Below are 24,159 nucleotides of genomic sequence, written 5' to 3'. Positions count from 1 at the left end.
TACATACAACATGGAATAATTTTGGTCTACTAACATTTCAAAAATACAACTATTGCAACGGACAAAAGCAGCTGGGTTCAGAACAAGAAAAGGATGCGATAGGCATCTAAAAATTCTGAACCATGATCCCAACCCATTTCCAAATTGTAACTCTTGTGGAAATAATCCAGAAAGTGTACATCCAATCAGATCCAGGAATTCAAAACTCAAAAATAGAATTGGTTACCAAGCAGCAGAAGTCTGAAAGGAGCACAGAGGAATGAATACAAAGAGCAATGATAAGAAACAAAATCAAGCTTTGATATCACGAGATCATGGTGATGAATATAGCCACAATATTGGAATTCATGAGGAAATGATTTAAATAAAAATTCAGATACATCTTTGGCTTTCCCAATCTAGTTTAGTCAACTTGCTTCTCACATTTAAGTTTAAGCTCCTATTCCGAGAAATTTAATTGCATACTGTAATTTCTCCAAAATGCTCTGTGCTGATTATTCATCATTTCCACACATCTTAACAGTGTGGAGGAACAGAGAGTTCTCGGGGCCCACATCCATATGCCAATGTTGATGGTTAAGAGGTGTATGGTGTGTTGGTCTTCATTAGTCGGGGGAATGAGTTCAAGAGATGCAAGGTAATATTGCAGCTCCTTAAAACTCTGGTTAGACGGAGTATTGCCTCATAATAGGAAAGATGTGGAAGGTTTAGAGAGGGTGTAGAAGAGATTTACTGGGATGATTTCTGGATTAGAAAGTGTGTCTTAAGAAGATAGCTTGAGCGAGGTAAGGTTTTTCATTTTGGTGAGAAGAAGGATGAGAGGTAACTTCACAGAAGTGTACAAGGTGATAAGAGGCATAGATGGAGTGGACAGCCAGACACTTTTCCAAGGGTGAACATGGCTAATACAAGGGGACATAACTTCAAGGTGTTGGGAGCAAGGTATAGGGGAATGTCAGGGGAAGGCTTTTTTTTATCCCAAGCAGTTTTAATTTTATCACAAGGGGTTCATCTGAGAATCATAAATTTAACACGAATTGTAGAAATTACGCCTTTGCCCAAGGGGTTCATTTGAAGAAACAAGTCTACAACATTTTTATCAGGTTGTTCAGGAAAATGTGGTATTAAAGGGCTAATAAAATGTCTAATTTGAAGGTATCTAAAAAAATGAGTATTCGGTAAATTAAACTTTATAGACAACTGTTCAAAGACGCAAACCGATTGTCTATAAAAAGATCTTCAAAACGCCTGATACCTCTCCTACACCAGTCTTGGAATGTGGAATCCTGCATAGACGGTTGAAATAAATGATTGTATAAAATAGGACTACAGAAGGAAAAACTATAAAGACCATGGTATTTTCTAAATTGAGCCCATATTCTCAGAGTATGCCTGATTACAGGATTAATAATAGATTTTGGCAATTGGCAAGGAAGAACAAATCCAAGTAAAGCTGGAATAGATAATTTCTTATAAGCGTTTAATTCCATTGCCACCCATGTTGGACAAACAGACTGATTATAAAAGTAGGACCAAAAGATAATATTACGAATACTGGCTGCCCAATAATATGAACGAAAATTAGGCAACGCCAAGCCATCTTCTCTTTTTGGCTTTTGGAGATGAGCTTTATTGAGTCTGGGCTGTTTACCCTTCCATAGGTATGACGAGATAATAGAATCTAAAGAATCAGAAAAAACTTTAGGAATAAATATAGGTAAAGATTGAAATAAGTATAAAAATTTATGGAGAATATACATTTTAAATACATTAATTCACCCAATTAAAGACATGGACAAAGGTACCACTGTGCTAATCTGTTTTGTAAAATTTAAAAGATTATTGAAATTCTCATCGAACAGTTGATTATAGTTCCTTGTTACGATAATACCAAGATAAGTAAAACAATTGTTTACTACTTTAAAAGGGAGATTGTGAAATTCTAATTCTTGTGCTTCCTTATTTATCAGAAAAAGTTCACTCTTATGTAGATTAAGTTTGTATCCAGATAGCTGAATAAATTTATTGAGAAGTGAAAACAACAAAGGTAAGGAGGTGGTCGGGTTTGATATAAAAAGTAACAAATCATCGGCGTATAGAGAGACTTTCTGCTCAAAACTGCCCCTCCAGATCCCAGTCAGTTCAGTACAACTGCGAAACGCAATTGCCAATGGCTCGATAGCCAGATCAAATAACAGAGGGCTTAAAGGGCATCCCTGTTGGGTGCCATGTTTAAAATCAAACGGTTGGGGTTGCTGGGAATTAGTCAAAACTGATGCAATTGGATGGGAATATAGTAACTTAATCTACTTAATAAAATTATATCCAAAATCAAATTTTTCAAAAACCGCAAATAAATAGTGCCACTCCACCCGATCAAATGCCTTTTCAGCATCAAGACAGATAACACATTCAGGGGTCCCTGATGAAGATGAATATAGAATATTAAAAAGACATCTAATATTGAAAAAGGGAAGGCAATTTTTAATAAAACCAGATTGATCCTCAGAGATAATTAAGGGTAAAATAGTCTCCAGCCTACAGGCCAAAACTTTAGTTAAAATTTTAGCATCTACATTTAATAGCGAAATCAGCCTGTATGAAGCACATTCTAATGGATCCTTGCCTTTTTTCACTAAAAGAATGATACAAACCTCATCAAATGATGCAGGCAATTTATTTTGTTTAAAAGAATCAGAAAAAACTAAACTAAGTTGGGATAAGTGCAATGAGGAAAATGATTTATAAAATTCTGTAGAGAGCCCATCAGGACCAGGAGATTTACCAGGCTGCAAATCAGAAATAGCAGAGGGTATTTCCTCTAAGGATAATGGCTCATTCAATTTATGTTTAAGATCAGAAGAAAGTTTAGGAATATTTAAACTATCTAAAAATTGCATTACAGTAGTATTACCATTAAAGGATTCAGAGGTGTAAAGTTGAGAGTAAAAATTCCTGAATGTATCATTAATTTCAGACTGGTCCACACTAATATTCCCATTACTCATTTGAATTTTAGTGATGTGTTGTTTTGCTTTAGAGCGCCTAAGTTGGTTAACTAAGGACTTACCAGATTTATCCCCGCGAATATAGAACTTACTCCGACTGCCCAAAAGTTGGTGTTCAATCGGATAAGTAGAAATAAGATTAAATTTAGTTTGAAGATCAATTTTTTTCTTATATAACTCTGGATCCTTGACCTGGGTGTATAATTGGTCTATAGCTTTAATCTGATTGATCAGTTCTAAACGTTCTTTGTGAATCTTTTCAAATTTGCTGTATAGGAAATTATTTGACCTCTTAGATATGCTTTCATTGCGTCCCAAACTACCTGACTACAGGTTTCAGATAGTGCATTGGTATTTAAAAAGAAAGTTCTCTGATCCTCCATAAATTTTACAAAGTCGTTATCTGACAACAAGGTCGGATTAAAACACCAGTGTTTATTTACTTGAGGGAGGCCGGGGAGAACTATGGACAATGTAAGTGGGGCATGATCTGAAATCAATATACTCTTATAGTCACAAGAATGGATGAATGGGATCAATTGATTATCAATTAAAAAATAGTCGATTCTAGTAAATGTATGGTGAACTTGTGAGAAAAAGGAGTAATCTCTTTCATGTAGATGAAAGAAATGCCAAATAGATATTCCATAATTAGAAAGAAAAGATTGAATAAATAAAGCAGATTTACTTAATTGTCTAGGGATAGAAGAAGATCTGTCCAAAACTGGATCCAGCCAACAGTTAAAGTCACCACCCAATATAAGAGAGTATGAACTTAGTTCTGGCAATGAAGAAAAAAAACGGTCAAAAAACCCTACATTATCCGAGTTAGGAGCGTAGAGGTTGGCTAAGACCACCCGTGTATTATAAAGTTTCCCCAAAACAATAATAAAACGACCATTAGGATCAGATATCTTATTATGAAGCTCAAAAGAAACATTTTTGTTTATAAGAATTGAAACGCTCCTTGCCTTGGCTTGAAAAGTTGAATGTAAGTGTTGTCCTGCCCATCGTGCCATAAGAGGAGAATTATCTGAGTGACGAATATGTGTTTCTTGTAAAAAGACTAACTCTGCTCTAAGCTGTTTAAGATGTGCGAACACTCTCCCCCTTTTAACTGGATGATTCAAACCCTTAACATTCCAGCTGACAAAGTTCAATGGACTAACCATTGAACATAAGAAAAAAAAAGGATAGCAGGCATTAAACCATATCTGAAATTTATATGTAATTCTGGGGCAAAAGTATAGAAGAAAAAAAACAGGATGAAATTACATCCTGTATAGTACAAATATGTCAAAATTCCATATATAATATTAGCATTGGAGTTCCCACTCACACCCTCTAAACCTACAACAAGAAAGCTGCAAATATAAAGCAGCAAGCTCTCCCCGAGAAAAAATAACCCCTACTGGACTTCCAATTAGGTAACATCTTAATTATCTCCACTCCAACTTTTGATACAGTAATGGAAATAAACACCAAAAAGCTTTAAGAGTTACAAACAAAGATTTACCTTAACAAGAAAAAACAATACATTCAAAGTTTGTAAATCTTAAAGTATAATAATGGTCTAAAAAAAAACTTTACCTCAACCTTCCCACTAGAGTTGATAAACCGAAAAAAAGATAATCTATAAACTCAGTTATACAGAAAAAAAAACTTTAATGTCAAAGTAAGTAATCCAAACGAATCATAAAAATAAGGAAAAAAAACACAAATAGCATTTTGAAACACAGGAAAAAAAAACCACCAAACAAAAATCCATTTGAGAGGAATTTGATCCAAACCCGAAACTGAGTTTAAAGGTACAGCATCAACTGCTGCTTAAGGTTAAAATAATCTAACCGGAGAGAGAAAAAAATCACCTTTAAAGAACTAAAATTATGTAAGATAGAAACTAAAATTGAGAAAATGGAAAAAAAACACTTCAATAGGACAATGCAACATAATTAAGCTACTAATTAAATAGATGCAACAACAGCTACAGTTTTAAATTTAAAAAAGAAGATATCAAGATTTGTAAAAATTGGAGACTGAAGTCTGAAAAGAAAAACAAAAAACCATTCAAAGACGTCGTCACTTCACGAATCGATATCAATTTTTTAATGCAACACCGACTCCATTTTGAAATAAAGTCTCCAAAGACCTTTAAGAGGTGTCTAATTACATAGTTTCACAATCAGCTCTATTTAAGGAAAATGAAAATGCCCATACTGAAAAATAGAAATCCATCGTATCGAAATATATTGAGTTAAATGGATAATGAAAAAGATAGAAATAAAGATTAGAATATTAGAAAAAAGATAACTGTTATCTAAACAGAAACGAAAAAGGCTGAAAAGAAAAAAAAAATCATATCATATCGTATCTGAGGAACTTGAAGTAGCAGATAGGCTAACCAACAATGAAGGTCTGCGCCTCTGCAACTGAATCGAAATGTTTAAAATCGTTGTTCCTAAGCTTGATTCGGAGCCGGGCTGGATAGGCGAGAGATGGATGAAGTCCACGATCGTAGAGAACTTTCATTACTCCTCTGTATTCAGCACGTTGACTCATAACTTGAGGTGCATAGTCCTCTACTAAATGGATAGCATGACCTCTATATTGAAGCGTTTTACATTAGCGAGCTTCTTTAATTAGTAAATCCTTGATTTGGTAACGATGGAGGCGAATTATCACTGGATGTGGTCTCTGGCCATCCACTGAGCAAGATGTAAAGATACGGTGCACTTGATCAATCTCTGGAGGACTGGAAAGTATTTCGCTTCCAAAAATCTCAAATAGAAAGTTTGAGAAAAATTCAACAGGAGATCCCCCTTCAACAGTCTCAGGCAAGCCGAGAATTCGAAGATTTTGGTGTCTACTCCTGCTTTCACGGTCCATAACTTTAAGAGTTAACTTGCTATTATGCTCCTTTAGGGTAGAGCAAACTCTTTCCAGGTCTTTACAATGACGGTCTAGTTTCTCCGTGACTTCTTCAACATGTCATAAACATTGAGCGTGATTCTCCAGTGTAGAGTTGATTTTATCCAGTTTTAGTTCCAATGAACTAAATTGAGAAAACATATCTTGTCGAGTTTGTTCTAACAGCGACACAATTTCACTCAAGGTTGCTCCCGATGGAGTGTCTTTTTTTGCCGATTTAGTAGGCTTAGAAACACTCATTGTGCAGCCAGCAACTTCAATAGTGGGAGGAAGAGTAAGAAATAAATGCAAGTATATGAAATGGAGCGGAGCAATAGTTTTAGCGACTTAAGCTACCGCCATCTTAACCAGAAGTGCGAGTTATTTAATAGTCATGAGGACATGACTTTTATTTGGTGGGGGGAGAGTGTAAAGGGGGCTTCTTCTTTTTCTTTGTTACTGCGTACGTTAATCAAAATGGCTTCTTTGTTTTGTTAAAAGTAGGAATGCTTCTTTGATGCGAGAGTGCTGGAAGCTTGTTTGGGTTAAAATTTACTGATAACGAGAATTGTATTCCTTTGTAAACCGATTGGGATTAATGTTGTTCTTTCTTCTGAGTCTGTAAGCTATTGTTGGCCAGCTTTTGGGGAGACCAGTGCGAGGGGGTGAGACAGAGAAGACGTGATGCTGTAAACTGGATGAGGAATGGACCCCAAGTGGGGGTCCAAGGCCAGGAGATACCCTGAGGAGAGGAGACAAAGATAGATGTGCTTGGTTGACCACTTCGGGTGGTCCTGAGCTGCGAGTCGAGGAGTTCGGAGGGGATCGAATGGTGGCCAGAAGACTTCAGTAATTGAGCTCCAACGGTTGTGCATGAAGTGGTTTGGACTTTGATAAGTTTGGCGCCTTTTCTTTACTTTCTTTTCCTTCATGTATACTGTATCATTATTAATTACTTAATTATAGTAATCTTTATAAACTGTAATCATTTAATCGCATATGGTGTCCTGTCTGTTCTTTGGCGAGGCGGGGACATCACACAGCATCCACACAAGCTGATTACCCAGTTTGGCGGGGCCGAAGGCTGCTCCCCCTAGACAAGAACGAGCTGAACGAGCCTGAGGCGACCCAGGGGGTTACATAAGCATTTGATCCTTAGTGCTTCATAATCACATAATCACCTCATCTTTTGCTACCCCATCGTTTTCTTAAGGCTTTGCTTGAAGCGCGTTACAGTTGTTGAAAATTAATGTGACACTTCTGTATTTGGTATACCATGAGAAATCTGGACTGAAGTAATCATGCCATTTCCGGGATCGGCTCCGACCTTATTGCCATTCACTTCTGTATTACAGTGTTAACTAGCACAAGTCCAATATTCTAATCATGCAGCAACGCAATTCCTGTGAATTAGGAAAGGAGGTTCAATGGGGTAAAATTCAGAATCTTCCTTCAAATGGTCTTGACCACATTTCTCTAGCCAAACCCAGATAACACTGTCCCACTTTATGTATCTTCAGGCGAAGAGTCAGGCTTTGCCCAAGTTATGATGACATTGTAACTTTCCCCTTTACTGACTGCAGCCCTTGCAGCTGGACTTAAACAATGGGCAATTGACTGTGATTAATAATCCATAATGAAAATGGCAGAAGCAGACCAAACAAAAAAGTGTGGACAGTATAGTGTGGAGTATCTGAAATATGGATTTACAGTATCCCAGCGCCAAGCAACCAGCAGAAGCCAATGTGTCTGTTGTGTGAAAAAGTTTTCTTTTTTCAAATGAGGCAATGAAACCATCCAGCTCTGTGAACATTTGAAAAGAATACTCTCTGATAAAGCAAACAAAAACTTGGCTTATTTTCAGTCACTTCATGAAACGGAAAACACTTCAAAACATGTTTTCCAGCACTTCACAATGAAACAGTGATGGCTTGCATGCTTCATACAATATTTCATTGTACATTGCTAAATCTAGAATGTCCCATACAATTGGAGAAGAACTGATTCTGCCAGCAGTAAGGAAGCTTCCAAGTACAGTTTTGCACGAGTCACCAGGCTAAGTAATTCAAGCATTTCCACTCAGCAACATCTCTGTTCAAAGATGAATTGATGAAATCTTTAAGAATGAGGAAGACACATTGTGCAACATGCTTAGAATTTGCTCTGCAGTTGGATGAGTCAACTTTGCCATGCAACAAAATTTGCTTCTTAGTTAAGTTCACTTTATAAAAGATGAAAGCATGGTTCAAGAATTGTTATTTGCAAGAGAGCTAGAAACAGATATGAAGGGGAGTGAATATTTTGGGTTGTTGAGCACAGGTGCACAACAAGGCTATGTGCTTAGCTCCCTGCTCTACTTGTTTTATTCTTACGACTGTGCGGCTAATCACAACTCTATAGCCATATTCAAGTTTGCTCAAGACACCATTATCGTAGGCTAAATCAAAGGTGGTGACGAATCAGCCTAAATAGTAGGAAGATTGGAAATCTGGCTAGGTGGTGCCATAACAACAACCTCTTATTCCAATGTCAGCAAGACTAAGGAACTGATTATTGAATTCTGGAGGAGGAAACCAATAGTCCACGAGCCTGTCATCATTGAGCATCAAAGGTGGAGAGGGTCAGCAACTCTAAATTCTTCAGTGTTTTTGAGGACCTGTCCTGGACCCAGCACAGAAGTGCAATTATGAAGAAACCACAGCAGCACCTAAACTCCTATCGGAGTTTCCAAAGATTTGGCATAACATCTAAAACTTTTATAAACTCCTATAGATGTGCGGTGAAGAGTATATTGACTGGCTGCATTACAGCCTGGAATGGAAACACCAATGACCTTGCACAGAAAATCCTGCTAAAACTTGATCTCTTCTTGCTGCTGCCAACACGAAGAAGGTACAGGAATCTCAGGAATCAAACCACCAAATTCATGAACAGTTATTACCCTTCAATCATCAGGCTCTTGAAGCAAGTGGGATAACGTCACTCAACGTCACTTGCCCCATTATTTAAATGTTTCCACAACATGTAGACTCACTTTCAAGGACTTTTTATCTTATGTTCTTGATATTTAGTGCTTATTTATTTATTATTATTTCTTTCTTTATGTACATGTAGTTTGCTGTCTTTTGCACAGTCATTGAATGCCCCAGTTGGTGGGGTCTTTGATTAATTTTATTATGGTTATTATTCTATTACGGTTTTATTGAGCATGCCCACAAGAAAATGAATCTCAGGCTTGTATACGGTGACATATACGTACTTTGATAATAAATTTACTTAGAACTTTGCTCTCCTTTAATACGCCTCCTTATGCGCTCAAATTTTAATTGGCCCACAATTGGCAGCTAAATTACTTTCACCTGACTTTTGAGAAAGAAAATAAACAGAATGTTATATCATGAGATGCCATACATAGTTTTGAGGAGTTCTCACTTCAGAAGTAGATACTGGAGCCCAGCTCTCAGAAGCCAAGTGCCACGGCTTCCCCAGTTTGATTTTTACCCAGCCAATTGTATTGTCCCATTGCAAAAGCTGAGAACATAGTGAGCATCTAAATATGATTGTTTCATGCTTATTGCTATTGTTATGAGCACATGATCAATTGGATCCTCAACTTCTTAACTGAAAGACCACAGTCTGTGCGGATTGGTGACAACATCCTCCTTGCTGACGATCAACAGTGGCGCATCTCAGGGGTGCGTGCTCTACTCTCTGTATACACATGACTGTGTGGCTAGGCATAGCTCAAATACCATCTCCAAATTTGCTGATGATAAAACCATTGTTGGTAGAATATCAGGTGGTGCAAGAGGGCGTACAGGAGAGAAATATTCCAACTAGTGGAATGGTGCCGCAGCAACAACCTGGCACTCAACATCAGTAAGACGAAAAGGCTGATTGTGGACTTCAGGAAGGGTAAGACAAAGGAGCATAGAGGGATCACAAGTGGAGAGACTGAATAGCTTCAAGTTCCTGGGTGTCAAGATCTTTGAGGATCTAACTTGGTCCCAACATATTGATGTAGTCATAAAGAAGGCAAGACAGTGGCTATACTTTATTAGGAGTTTGAAGAGACTGGCATGTCAACAAATACACTCAAAAACTTCTATAGTTGTACCATGGAGAGCATTCTGACGGGCTGCATCACTGTCTGGTATGGAGGGGCTATTGCACAGGACCGAAAGAAGCTGCAGAAGATTGTAAATCTAGTCAGCTCCATCTTGGGTACTAGCCTACAAACTACCCAGGACGTCTTTAGGGAGTGGTGTCTCAGAAAGACAGCACCCATTATTAAGGATCTCCAGCACCCAGGGCATGCCCTTTTCTCACTGTTACCATCAGGAAGGAGATACAGAAGTCTGAATGCACACACTCAGCGATTTAGGAACAGCTTCTTCCCCTAAACGGGCATTGAAGCTTTGGACACTACCTCACTTTTTTTTTAATATACAGTATTTCTGTTTTTACACATTTAAAAAAATCTATTCGATATATGTAATTGATTTACTTGTTTATTTATTATTGTGTTTTATTTTATTTATTATTTTTTTCTCTCTCTGCTAGATTATGTATTGCATTGAACTGCTGCTGCTAAGTTAACAAATTTCACGTCACATGCCGGTGATAATAAAACTGATTCTGATTCTGTTTCTGATCTATGAAAAGGTTAAAAAAGTAATCTTTTATTCTCACCTTAAGAGGTACAGTTTCTGTGTTTGAGGTTGAAGGTGAATGGCGCACGTTATATCTTTCAAAGCATTTCTCAGATTATGTACCTGTCACAAATACATTCAGTCATAAAATATGTCATCAGTTCTATTAGTTTCTTTGAAATTTTGATGAACAAAAGAGCCATTTTTATTTTTTACAAAAATTTAATCACAAAATACACAGCTCTGAGGAGCAAAACTTCATTGACTTTGCAATGTTCCTGATCAATCCAAACCAGCACACAAAACCTCTGGTCACATGGGAACAGCTCCCAAAAGCTGAGTATGGATACCCTTGAAATGTCGACCTACTTCTTGCAACCTTGACTCTATAACAGGTCCTTCAATCAACATGGAGAAAAAAGATGAAATATGAAGGTAAGCTAGCCAAAAATATAAAAGAGGATACCAAAAGTTTTTTCAGATATGTAAAGAGTAAAAGAGAAGTAGAGTGGATAACATACCAATGGAAAATGACACTAGAGAGGTAGTAATAGGGGGCAAAGAAATGGCGGATGAAATTAATAAATCATTTGTGTCAGTCTTCACTATGGAAGATATCAGCAGTATGCCAGAAATTCAGGTGTCAGGGCAAAAATGAGTGTAGTCACTATTACTAAAAAGATGCTTGGGAAGCTGAAAGGTCTGGAAGTCACATGGACAAGATGGATTACACCCCAAGACTCTAAATGAAGCAGATGAGATTGTGGAGGCATTAGTAAGTGATCTTTCAGGAATCACAAGATTCTGGAATGGTTCCAGAGATCATGAAAATAACAAAAGTCACTCCAATCTTTAAGAATGGAGGGAGGCAAAAGACAGAAAAGTCAACAAGCCTGACTTCAGTGGTTGTCCATTATTAAGGATGAGGTTTCAGGGTATTTGGAGACACATCATAAAAGAGACCGAAGGCAGCAAGGTTTCTTAAAGAGAAATCTTGCCAGACAAGTCTTTAAGGAAATTGCCTTTAAGGAAATAAAAGGCAGATTAGACAAAGGGGAGTCAGTGGGTATTGTTTACAAAGTGCCATACATGAGGCTGCTAAATGAGATCAGAGCCCATAGTATTATAGGAAAGATACTAGCAAGGACAGGAGACAAAGAGTGGGAATAAAGGGAGCCTTCTCTGGTTGGCTGCTGGTGACTAGTGGTGTTCCACACGTGTGTTGGTGTTGGGTCCAATACTTTTCGCATGAGATGTTAATGATCTAGATTATGGAATTGATTACTTTTTGGTCAAGTTAGTGGATGATACAAAGATATAGTAGGTGGAGGAGCAGAGAATGTTGAGGAAGCAGGGAGTCTTCAAAGGGACAGAGACTAGGAGATATCTATGGATAGTTAGCATGGCTTCATGCATGGTAGGTCATGTTTAACCAATCTTATAGAGTTTTTTCAAGGATGTTTCTAGGAAAGGTGATGAAGGCATGGCAATGGATGTTATCTACATGGACTTTAGCAAGGCATTTTACAAAGTTATTCAAAAAGATTCAGTTGCTCGGCATTCAAAATGAGATGGTAAATTGGATTAGACATTGGCTTTGTTGGAGAAACCAGAGAAGGGTTGTAGATAGTTGCCTGTCTGACTGGAGGCCTGTGTCTAGTAGAGTGCTGCAGGGATTGGTGCTGGGTCCATTGTTTCTCGTCATCTATATCAACAATCTGAATGATAATATGATTAAATGAATCAGCAAAGCTGCAGACGACACCAAGATTGAGGGTGTAGTGGGTAGCAAGGAAGGCTATCATGGCTTGCAGTGAGATGTGGGCCAGCTGGAAAACTGGGCTGAAAATTGGCAGATGGAATTTATTGCAGACAACTGCAAGGTGTTGCCCCTTGGTAGGACCAACCAGGGTACATCTTACACAGTGGACAGCAGGGCACTGAGGAGTGTGATAGAACAAAGGGATCTGGGAATACAGGTCCATAATTCATTGAAAGTGGTGTCACAGTTAGATAGGGTCATAAAGCAAGCTTTTCGCACATCAGCCTTCATAAAGTATTATGTACAGTTTTGGTCACCAACATACAAGAAAGATGTAAATAAGACTGTAAAAGTACAGAGAAAATTTACAAGGTTGTTGCTGGGTCTGGATGATCTAAATTATAAGGAAACATAAAAGCATAAGAAATAAGAGCAGGAGTAGGCCATCTGGCCCGTTGACCCTGCTCTGCCATTCAATAAGATCATGGCTGATCTGACCGGGGGCTCATCTCCACCTACCTGCCTTTTCCCCATAACCCTTAATTCCCCTACTATGCAAAAATATATCCAACCTTCATTGGGCAGAGGATTCCACAGATTCACCACTCTCTGGGAAAAGCAGTTCCTCCTCATCTCCATCCTAAATCTACTCCCGTGAATCTTGAGCCTATGTCCCCTAGTTCTAGTCTCACCTACTAGTGGAAACAACTTTCCTGCCTCTATCTTATCTATTCCTTTCATAATTTTGTAAGTTTCTATAAGATCTCCTCTCATTCTTCTAAAGATTAAATAAGTTAGGACTTGATTCCTTGGAACGTAGTAGATTGAGAGGATATATTATAGAGATATACAAAGTTATGACAGGTATAGATAGGGTAAGTGAAAGTAGGCTTTTTCTTCTGAGGTTTGGTGGAGCTCAACCAGAGGTCATGAGTTAAGGGTGAATGGTGAAAAGTGAAAAGTTTAACGGGAACATGAGAAGAAACATTTTCACTTAGAGGGTCATGAGAGTGTGGAGTGTACTATCAGTGCAAATTATGCACGTGAGTTTGATTTGAACATTTCAGAGAAGTTCGAATAGGTACATGGATGGTAGGGATATGGATGGCTGTGATCCTGGTGCAAGTGGATGGGAGAAGGCAACTTAAAATGGTCCTCCATGGACTAGATGGGCCAATAGGCTGTAGGCTGTACTGTACTTGTGTGCTGTACTTCCGCACCGTAATTGAACTCTGGAACCACCCAAAACTGTAATAGTGTCCTACAAACTGCTGCACTATTGTGGCGCCCACTGGGCCCATATCTAAGAAAGAACGTGCTGGCATTGGAGAGGAAGTTCACAAGAATGATCTCAGGAATGAAAGGGCTAATGTCTAAGAAGTGTGTTTGATAGTTCTAGGCTGTTACTCAGTGGAGTTTAAAGAGGAGACATTTGATTGAAACCTACCAAATATTGAAAGGTCTTGCTAGAATGGATATAGAAAGTATGTTTCCAATAGTGTGAAAGTCTGGGACAGAGGGCACAAGCTCAGAATGCAAGGACGTCACTTTACAACAGAGGTGAAGAGAGCTATCTTTAGTTAGAGGGTGGTGAATCTGTGGAACTGTTTGCCACAGACAGCTGTGGAGGTCAATTGAGTGGGTATATTTAATGTGGAGGTCGATAGGTTCTTGATTCCTCAGGGGTCAAAGGTTAAGGAGAGAAAGCATGAGAATGGTGTTGAGAGGGAAGATAAATCAGCCAGGATTGAATGGTGAACCAGACCCAATGGGCCAAATAGCCTAACTCAGCTCCTATATCCTATGGTCTTATTCCAGTTACTCCAGAAAAAACAATTTTACTCATTGCCAGCTGCAATTCAGTCCACCTGAATAAAAGGCACATTTCTTATGAGTGGTCTTTGTCTTTTCTATCATCACTAGAAAATAATCATCAACACCTTGTAACTGAAAATACCCTGCTCCAAATTAGTGACTGCCTGCTCATAAGGTAGCTGACTAAGTGAATCTAGAGTTCTACTCTGATGTGCAGTGCTCAATAGAGAATAGCAGGTATGCCATCATTGTTGGAATTGCCAACTGTGATCTAAATATTGATACCAGTGACATATAATTGGAAATTAGAGTGATATATCTGTCAAACAGAAATCTCTGAAATCATGTGACATTTGCACTTATTCAGTTTTTCTTCTCTGAAGATGAGGATACAGTAAGCACTTGAAATTAATGGTTCATGTTTTGATGTGAGTAATTACACCCTATAGATGGAGGCATTATATAACACTGGCAAGCCAAAAAGTTGCATGGATTTTTCTCTGTAAACCTTATGTATCCTCTGCTACTCTTCATCTACACTTTGTACATTAATTTCTGAAGGGGACTTAACATGCTAGCTTTTTATATGCTCCCACAAACCTCCACCTGATCTCTCATTGCCAGTAGAAACACTAAGTAATTTTACACTGCCTCAACCAAAAACATCTTGAAATTATAAGCCCTTGTCAGAATCTACAACCTAACTGTTTCTTCTCATCTCCAGTTGCAAATTCTGGACTTGTTCTCAAAAATCTCTGATGACAATGAAGTAAAACTTTACTTCAAGGTTTGCACAAAACCCTGGGATGAGATATCATCTGTAAACTATGCTGCTAGTAGACTTACTAAAATTTTATTCATTTCCTGACCTTACGACCAGCAATGACTGACTCCACTTCATCGTCTGTGTGGACAGTCACAGTGATGATTTCAAGGCTTCAGTTCTTTGAAGCTTCAGTGAAGAGAGGCTTCACTTAGAGAAAGCAAAGTAAAGCCCAAGTTTTTCCTTCTCTTCTTTATATCTGCTAGGCTAAGTAGATGACAAGCAGGATAGTGCAATGCTCCTCTTGTGGGATGTGGGAAGGCAGGGAGACCTCCAGTATCCCTGGCCACTACAACTGTGAGAAGTGCGTCCAGCTGCAGCTTCTAACACTCCGCATTAAGAAGTTGGAGCTGGAACTGGATGAAATCCGGATCATGCAGTAGGCCGAAGGGGTGATAGATAGGACACATAGAGAGCTAGTTACATCTAAGATGCAAGACACAGGAAACTGGGTGACAGTCAGGAAGGGGAAAGTAGTTAAGGAGCCAGTGCAGAGTACCCCTCAACAGCAGTCATATCCCTTTGGATACTGTCGGGCGGGGTGACCTAACAGAGGTAAGTCACAGTGTCGAGTCTCTAGCACTGAATTTGCCTCTGTGACTCAAATGGGAAGGGGGAAGAAGAGGCACACTATGGTGATAGGGGATTCATTAGTTAAGGGAAAGGACAGGAGGTTCTGTGGGTGAGAATGAGATTCCCAGATGGTATGTTACCTCCCAGTTGCCAGGGTACAGGATATCTCGGATCATGTCCTCGGCATTCGAAAATGGGAGGGTGAACAGCCAGAAGTCATGGTCCATGGAGGTACCAATGACATTGGTAGAACAAATGATGAGGTTCTGCATAGGGAGTTCAGGGAGTTAAGTGCTAAGTTAAAGGACAGGACCTCCAGGATTGTGATCTCAGGATTGCTACCCATGCTACATGCTAGTGAGGGTAGAATTAGGAAGATTATACAGTTTAATATGTGGCCAAGGAGCTGGTGTTGGAAGAAGGGTATAAGATTTTGGGATCATTGGGCTCTCTTCCAGGGAAGTTAGGACCTGTACAGAAGGGACAGTGTGTGCCTGAACTGGAAGGGGACTAATACCCTAGTGGTTTGATTTGTTAATGCTGTATGGTGGGGTTTAAACTAGAGTTGCAGTGGGATGGGAACCAAAGTGACAGAACAGTTAGTGGAGAGGTCGTGGAAGCAGATGTTGGTAACACAGACAAAGTTAGGAATCAAAAAGTTGAGCATGTTGCAACAAAATCAAAAAGGGTGAATACAGGACTGAAGGCATTGTATCTGAATGGGCACAGTATATAAAATAAGGTAGATGAACTTGCAGCATTTGCACATTGTATGATGTAGGCATCACTGAATCATACCTGAAAGATTAATGTCCAAGCATACACATTGTATCGAAAGGATAGGCGTAAGGCAGAGGGGGCAGCATAGCTTTGTTGGTAAAAATGAAAAATTATTAGAAGGAGGTGACATAGGTGTGAATCATTGTGTATAGAGCTAAGGAAATGCAATGGTAAAAAGAACCTTCTGGGAATTGTATACAGACCCCCAAACAATAGTAAAGATGTGGCCCACAAATTACAGTGGAAGATAGAAAATGCATGGCAAAAGGGCAATGTTACAATAGTCAAGGGAGACTTCTATATGCAGGTCGATTGGGAAAATCAGGGCGGTGCTGAATTTCAGGAGAGGGAATTTCTAGTATGTAGTTACTTTAGAAATTACTTAGGGTTACCCATAGCCCTCTATTTTTCTAAGTTCCATGTACCTATCCAGGAGCCTCTTAAAAGACCCTATCGTATCCACCTCCACCATAGTTGCCGGCAGCCCATTCCACGCACTCACCACTCTCTGCATAAAAAAATTGCCCCTGACATCCCCTCTGTACCTACTTCCAAGCACTTAAAACTGTGTTTTCTCATGTTAGACATTTCAGCCCTGGGAAAAAGCCTCTGACTATCCACACAATCAATGCCTCTCATCATTTTATACACCTCTATCAGGTCACCTCTCATCCTCTATCACTCCAAGGAGAGAAGGCCAAGTTCACTCAACCTATTCTCATAAGGCATGCTCCCCAATCCAGGCAACATCCTTGTAAATCTCCCCTGCACCCTTTCTATAGTTTTCACATCCTTCTTGTAGTGAAGTGAGCAGAACTGAGCACAGCTCTCCAAGTGGGGTCTGACCAGGGTCCTATATAGCTGCAACATTACCTCTCGGCTCCTAAACTCAATCCCACAATTGATGAAGGCCAATGCGCCGTATGCCTTCTTAACCAGAGTCAACCTGCGCAGCAGCTTTGATGTCCTATGGACCCCAAGATCCCTCTGATCCTGCACAGTCAAGAGTCTTACCATTAATACTATATTCTGCCATCATATTTGACCTACCAAAACGGTCCACCTCACACTTATCTGGGTTGAACTCCATCTGCCACTTCTCAGCCCATTTTTGCATCCTATTGATTTCCCATTGTAATCTCTGACAGCCCTCCACACTAGCCACACCACCACAAACCTTTGTGTCATCAGCAAATTTACTAACCTATCCCTTCACTTCCTCATCCAGCTCATTTATAAAAATCACAAAGAGACGAGGTCCCAGAATAGAATCCTGCGGCACACCACTGGTCACCAACCTCCATACAGAATATGACCTGTCTACAACCACTCTTTGCCTTCTGTGGGCAAGCTAATTCTGGATCCACAAAGCAAGGTCCCCTTGGATCCCATGCCTCCTTATTTTCTCAAATAGCCTGTGATGAACTACATATACCTGTCTGGACTGCTCCTGTGGCTCCTCCCACAGACCCCTGTATAAAGGCGATTGAGGCCTGATGCCCTGGTGCATCATAGCCTTACATGGGATACCTTATCAAATACCTTGCAGAAATCCAAACACACTACATCTACTGCTCTACCTTCATCAATGTGTTTGGTCACATCCTTAAAAAATTTAATCAGGCTTGTAAAACATGACCTGCCATTGACAAAGCCATGCTATATTATGCCTTTCCAAATGTTCTTAAATCCTGCATCTCAGCATCTTCTCCATCAACTTACCAGCCACTGAAGTAAGACTCTCTGGTTTATAAGTACCTTTGTTATCTCCTCCGGTTCCATACACACTTTTCCACTGTCACACTTGATTGGTCCTATTGTCTCATGTCTTATCCTCTTGCTCTTCACATACTCGAAAAATGCCTTGGGGTTTCCCTTAATCCTGCTCACCAAGGCCTTCTCATGGCCCCTTCTGGCTCTCCTAATTTCATTCTTAAACTCCTTCCTGCTAGCCTTATAATTTTCTAGATTTCTATCATTAACTAGTTTTTTGAACCTTTCGTAAGCTTTTCTTTTCTTCTTGATTGGATTTTCAACAGCCTTTGTACACCATGGTTCCTGTACCCTACCATCCTGTCTGTCTCATTGGAACGTACCTATGAAGAACTCCACACAAATATCTCCTGAACATTTGCCACATTTCTGCTGTACATTTCCATGAGAACATCTGTTCCCAATTTATGCCTCCAAGTTCCTGCCTGATTGCTTTATATTTCCCTTTACTCCAATTAAACACTTTCCTAACAGATCTGTTCCTATCCCTCTCCAATGCTGTGGTAAAGGAGATAGAATTATGATCATTATCTCCAAAATGCTCTCCCACTGAGAGACCTGACACCTGACCAGGTTCATTTCCCAATACCAGATCAAGTACAGATTTTCCTCTTGTAGGCTTATCTACAAATTGTGTCAGGAAACCTTTGTGAACACACCTAATACACCTAAGCAACTCCCCCCCCCCATCTAAACCCTTTTGCTCTAGGGAGGTGCCAATCAATATTGGGGAAATTAAAATCTCCCACCATGACAACCCTATTATTATTGCATCTTTCCAGAATCTGTCTCCCTATCTGCTCCTCAATGTCCCTGTTACTATTGGGTGGTGTATAAAAAAAACACCCAGTAGATTTATTGACCCCTAGCTGTTCATAACTTCCACCCACAGAGACTCAGTAGACAATCCCTGATATATATCAGTATTACAGTGGAGTAAATGGAATTACAGAGGCATAAAAGAGGAGTTGGCCAGACTTGATTGGAAAAGAACACAGGCTGGGATGGTGGCAGAGTAGTAATGGCTGGTATTTCTGGAACCAACCTGGAAGTCACAGGATATATTCACCCCAAAGAGTAAGAAGGATTCTAAGAGAAAGATGACACCACCATGGCTACAAGTGAAGTCAAAGCCAATATAAAAGCCAAAGAGAGGGCATATAATAGAGCAAAGATTAATAGGAAGTTTGAGGATTCTAAACCTTTTAAAAACCAACAGGAAAACATTAAAAACATTAAAAAGATAAAGATGAAATACAAAAGTAAGCTAGCCAATAATGTTAAAGAAGCTACCAAAAGTTTCTTCAGTTACATGAAGTATAAAAGAGAGGCAAGAGTGGATATTGAACTTCTGGAAAATGATGCTGGAGAGTTAGTAATGGGGGGGGGGGCAAGGAAATCGTGGATGAATTAAATAAATATTTTGCATTATTCTTTACTGTGGAAGAGACTAGCAATATGGTGGAAGTTCCAGTTGTCAGGGGGTATGAACTGTGTGAAGTTACCTTAACTGGAGAGAAGGTGCTTGGGAAACTGAAAGGTCTGAAGGTCGATAAGTCACCTGGACCAGATGGTGTGCACCCAATGGTTCTGAAAGATGTGGCTGAGATATCGTGGAGGCATTAGTAATGATTTTTCAAGAATCACTAGATTCTGGAATGGTTCTGGAAGACTGTTATATTGCAAATATCGCTCCACTCTTCAAGAAGAGAGAGAGACAGAAGATAAGAAAGTATAGGCCAGTTAGTCTGACTTCAGTGGTTGGGAAGATGTTGTAGTTGGTTATTAAGGATGTGGCTTTGGGGTACCTGGAGGTACATGATAAAATAGGCTGTAGTCAGCATGGTTTCCTCAAGGGAAAATCTTGCCTGATAAATCCGTTGGAATTCTTTAAAGAAGTAACAAGCAGGATAAAGAAAGGAGAATTGGTTGATGTTGTGTACTGGGATTTTCAGAAGGCCTTTAACAAGGTGCCACACATGAGGCTGCTTAATAAGCTACAAGCCCATGGTATTGCAGGATGGAAAAAGCAGTGGCTGATTTGACAGGTTAAAGAGTGGGATTAAAGGGAGCCTTTTCTGACTGGCTGCCGGAGACAAGCGGTGTTCCACAGGGATCTGTGTTGGGACCAATTCTTTTTACATTACCTGTCAACGATTTGGATGATGGAATTGATAGCTTTGTTGCAAACGTTGTAGATAATATGAATACAGGTGGAAGGGTAGTTTGAGGAAGTAGAGAGGCTACAGACGGAGTTAGACAGATTAGAAGAATGGGCAAAATTGGCAGATAGAATACAGTGTCAGGAAGTATATGGTCATGCACCTTGGTAGAAGAAATGAAGGGGTTGACTATTTTCTAAATGGAGAGAAAATACAAAAAGTGCTGAGGTTCAAAGGGACTTGGGAGTCCTTGTGCAAGATTCCCTGAAGGTTAATTTGCAGGTTGAATCTGTGGTGAGGAAGGCAAATGTGATGTTAGTATTAATTTCAAGAGGACTAGAATATAAAAGCAAGGATGTAATGCTGAGACTTTATCAGGCACTAGTGAGGCCTCACTTGGAGTATTGTGAGTAGGTTTGGGCACCTTATCTGCGAGAGAATGTGCTGAAACTGGAGAGGATTCAAAGGAGGTTCACAAAAATGATTCTAGGATTGAATGGCTTGTTATATGAAGAGCATCTGATGGCTCTGGGCCTGTATTCACTGGGAATCAGAAGAATGAGGAGTGACCTCATTGAAATCTATCTAATGGTGAAACACCTTGATAGAGTGGATGTGGAGAGGATGTTTTCTATGGTGTGAGTCTAAGACTAGAGGACACAGTCTCAGAATAGAGGGACATCCTTTTAGTACAGAGGTAAGGAGGAATTTCTTTAGCCAGATGGTGGTGAATCTGTGGAACTCTTTGCCACAGGCAGCTGTCGAGGCCGTCTTTATGTATATTTAAGGCAGAGGTCAATAGATTCTTGACTGGTCAGGGGAAAACTAGATCAACCATGATGAAATGGTGGAGCAGAAGACTCATGGGCCAAATGACCTAATTCAGCTTCTATATCTATGGTCTTCTGGTCTTATACTGCCGTGCTACTCTTTCTGCATTTTCCACCAGGATCTCAGAAATAATATACACCCTCACAAACACCTCTACTTGTTCCATATGCAGAACAAGTTAACTGTGTTTAGTTTTTTTTAGCTCACTAACACGTCTACCATAATTTCTGGTCTGCTTCCTCACACCGCCATTCTTTACTTGCCGTGAAATGGATCAATGCCCTGCTTCTTCCTCAAGCAGTAACTTCCTAAATTCAAACCAATAGAATTCCTGTAGGCTCCTTAGCATTACTATAGGTTCAAGAGCAAATAAAGAGTGAGCATGAGAGAGAGTGAGTGAAAGTGAGAGAGCTATCTACTTTCCTTAAGGTAATATACTCACAGCTTCACACATGTCAATGGTGGCTCATATAACAATGGATTAAAGTCATACTATGTGATACATTTCATTCTTAGATGTAGTTTCTTAAACAAGACTCAATTTGCACCTGCTAGAAACCATGCCATCTATTTAAATTACAGTCATTCATGGAAGTTAGAATTGACAAGCTTGACTCCCTTCTCATGCAAACTACATAATTTGCCATAATACTGCAGCAATAGAAAGTTTATTGTGTGACTTCTGAAAATTAACTGTGCTTCTAAAGATTATGCACAACCAGAGGCATACATAAAGTCAGTAGATTATCTAACTATGGGAAACATCACAAGTGGCCATCCTACTAATACAAAATATTTTGTATTAGAAGTAGGCACAAACAATGTGCAAAATGAACACTTGATTTATCCCTCACAGTTCAAGATTACCAAGCAAAATGAAGGTATTTCAGTTTAATCTTCAATAAAATTATTTTTAGATGAGGAAATCATTGTGATTTATCAATTAAAATATAAAGTGATTAAAAAGCGATTAACCGAGCAGCAAAATTCAGGTTTAACAATTTTGTTTCAAGCACATGCATACCTTATGGTGTGCCTCTGCACGACACACATATGCTTTTGTGGAAGTTGGCTCAACTTTTAAGGCATCTGTAAATCTGCGGATTGCTTCATAATAGTGATTCGTTTGTAAGAGGAAAATAAGCCCAAGATTTATATGAGCTAAACAAACGGCTCTGGAAATAAAGCACCAAGTATATTAATCATACAGAAAAGCTTTGATTTACTCATAATATTCAGCATCTAAAATTTTAAGTTCATTATTCAATTAACATTTATTTATATTCATTGGAGGTAAACCTGAAAATATTCACCTATAGTGAGAGCAATAGAGCTTTGAGCAACATCATCATGACTGAATTTTGCTAAGGCACACTGAACAGCATACAATTAGTAAAAAAAACAACCCTAACACTAAATACTGTTGGGTCAGAGGTGGTTTCATATGGTCACTTCTTAGGAATGAATGTACAAAATTAATGTCAACAGATATTGTAATCATGGAAATCTTTACAAACTATCACTCTTCTGATTGTTGTTGTATTTCTTATTGTAATTCACAGTAACTTTTTACTTATTACACTGTACTGTGGTCACAAACAACAAAAAATTAACAACAATGCCAATGATAATAAACCTGATAATAATCCTAACAATAATTAACTTTAGTAAAATGAACAGTGGTTGATTTATTGCACACACAGTTTAGATCACTTCAGCATTATCAAATTCAAGTTCAGTTTGTTGTCATTCAACTGTATACTGCCAAACAAAACAACATTTCTTTCGACCAAGGTGCACAATACATATATATACTTCACACACATAACAATAAAGTAATATTACCACAAATAAATTAGCAAATAATAAGATGCATTTATAACACAAGTTAAAAAGAAAACAGTATAATGCTACTGGAGCTTCATACGTGATGATACTTGGGTGCTGGCAGGGAGTTCAGTGCCTTACAGCCTGGAGGAAGAAGCTGCTTCCCATTCAAACAGATCTTATTCTAATCCTACGGTACCTCTTGCTTGATGATAGGGATTGTAGAGATTTTTGGATGGATAAGAGGGATTATTGACAATGCTGAGAGCACCTTTGATAAATATCTCTAATGAGTAGAAGAGAGACCTCAATAATCCTGTCAGCAGTCCTCACAATCCTTTGTAGGGACTTGCAGTCAGATGCCTTGCAATTCCCATACTAGACTGTGATTCAGCTGGTCAAGGCACTCTCAATGGTGCTCCTGTAAAAACTGGTTACAATGGGAGAATGGGGGAGGAGCCTTACTCACCTCAATCTTCTCAGGAAGTAGAGGTACAACTGTGTTTTTGACCAAAGAGGTGGTGTTGAGGGACAAGGTGAGCTCGTCTACTACGTGCACTGCAAGACATATGGTGCTCCTAACTCTCTACATGGAGGACCAACATGTGCAGTGAATAGTGGTCAGTTTGCACCTTCCTAAAGTCCATGATCATCTATTTGGTCCTTGTTACACTGAGGATCAAGTTGTTGTGCTCACACCATTCTACCAAACACTCCACCTCCTCTCTGTAAGCTGTCTCATCATAGTCGTTAATGAGGTTAACCACTGTTGTGTCATCTGCCAACTTGATGAACAGTGGACTATTCCAGAGAGATGTTGAAAATGCTTTTGTCAAACCTCTGTTAACTAGCCCGCACAGTCATCAGCACATGGCCAGGTACATAATAAGATCAAACAGCTTTCAAGGGTCGACTCTATTGATTATCACAGTATAATACAGAATAAGATCAGCAAACATTTAATCAGGAATCACGGTAATTAAAAATACAAAATAAATTTATTCAAATATTTAAGATGGAAGGAGTAAAAGAAAGTTCTAAAACTATATTTGACTGGCAGGATCTTGGCAGTCCATTGGATTCAAGGATAACCTGCTTCCACTCCATTTCTGCAGGTTTAGGGTTAACTGATTCCCCTCATGCACCACTACAATTTTGAGCTAACTGAGGAAAAGGGTGTCCAAAAAACAAAACCTTTAACCAATCACCAAGTTCATGGTCTGCTGATTAGTAGTGAACCCTATCT

General features: G+C 39.1%; 1 protein-coding gene across 1 annotated transcript in view; it reads right to left on the bottom strand.

Moving 5' to 3' along the window:
* The window catches only part of ttc6 (tetratricopeptide repeat domain 6), a 273,996-nt gene that overhangs the window by 85,255 nt on the left and 164,582 nt on the right, over positions 1 to 24,159 (bottom strand). The window contains exons 18-19 of the mRNA XM_073038984.1: positions 22,111 to 22,261; positions 10,608 to 10,690 (exon numbers count right to left, since the gene is read on the bottom strand). Of these exons, the coding sequence (XP_072895085.1) occupies positions 10,608 to 10,690; positions 22,111 to 22,261 (234 nt within the window). The remainder of the gene's footprint in view (positions 1 to 10,607; positions 10,691 to 22,110; positions 22,262 to 24,159) is intronic.

This window comes from Hemitrygon akajei, chromosome 3 (assembly GCF_048418815.1).
Source record: "Hemitrygon akajei chromosome 3, sHemAka1.3, whole genome shotgun sequence".
NCBI lineage: Eukaryota > Metazoa > Chordata > Chondrichthyes > Myliobatiformes > Dasyatidae > Hemitrygon > Hemitrygon akajei.
Note: the sequence above shows the minus strand (reverse complement) of the source record. Positions and strands in the feature narration are given on the sequence as shown.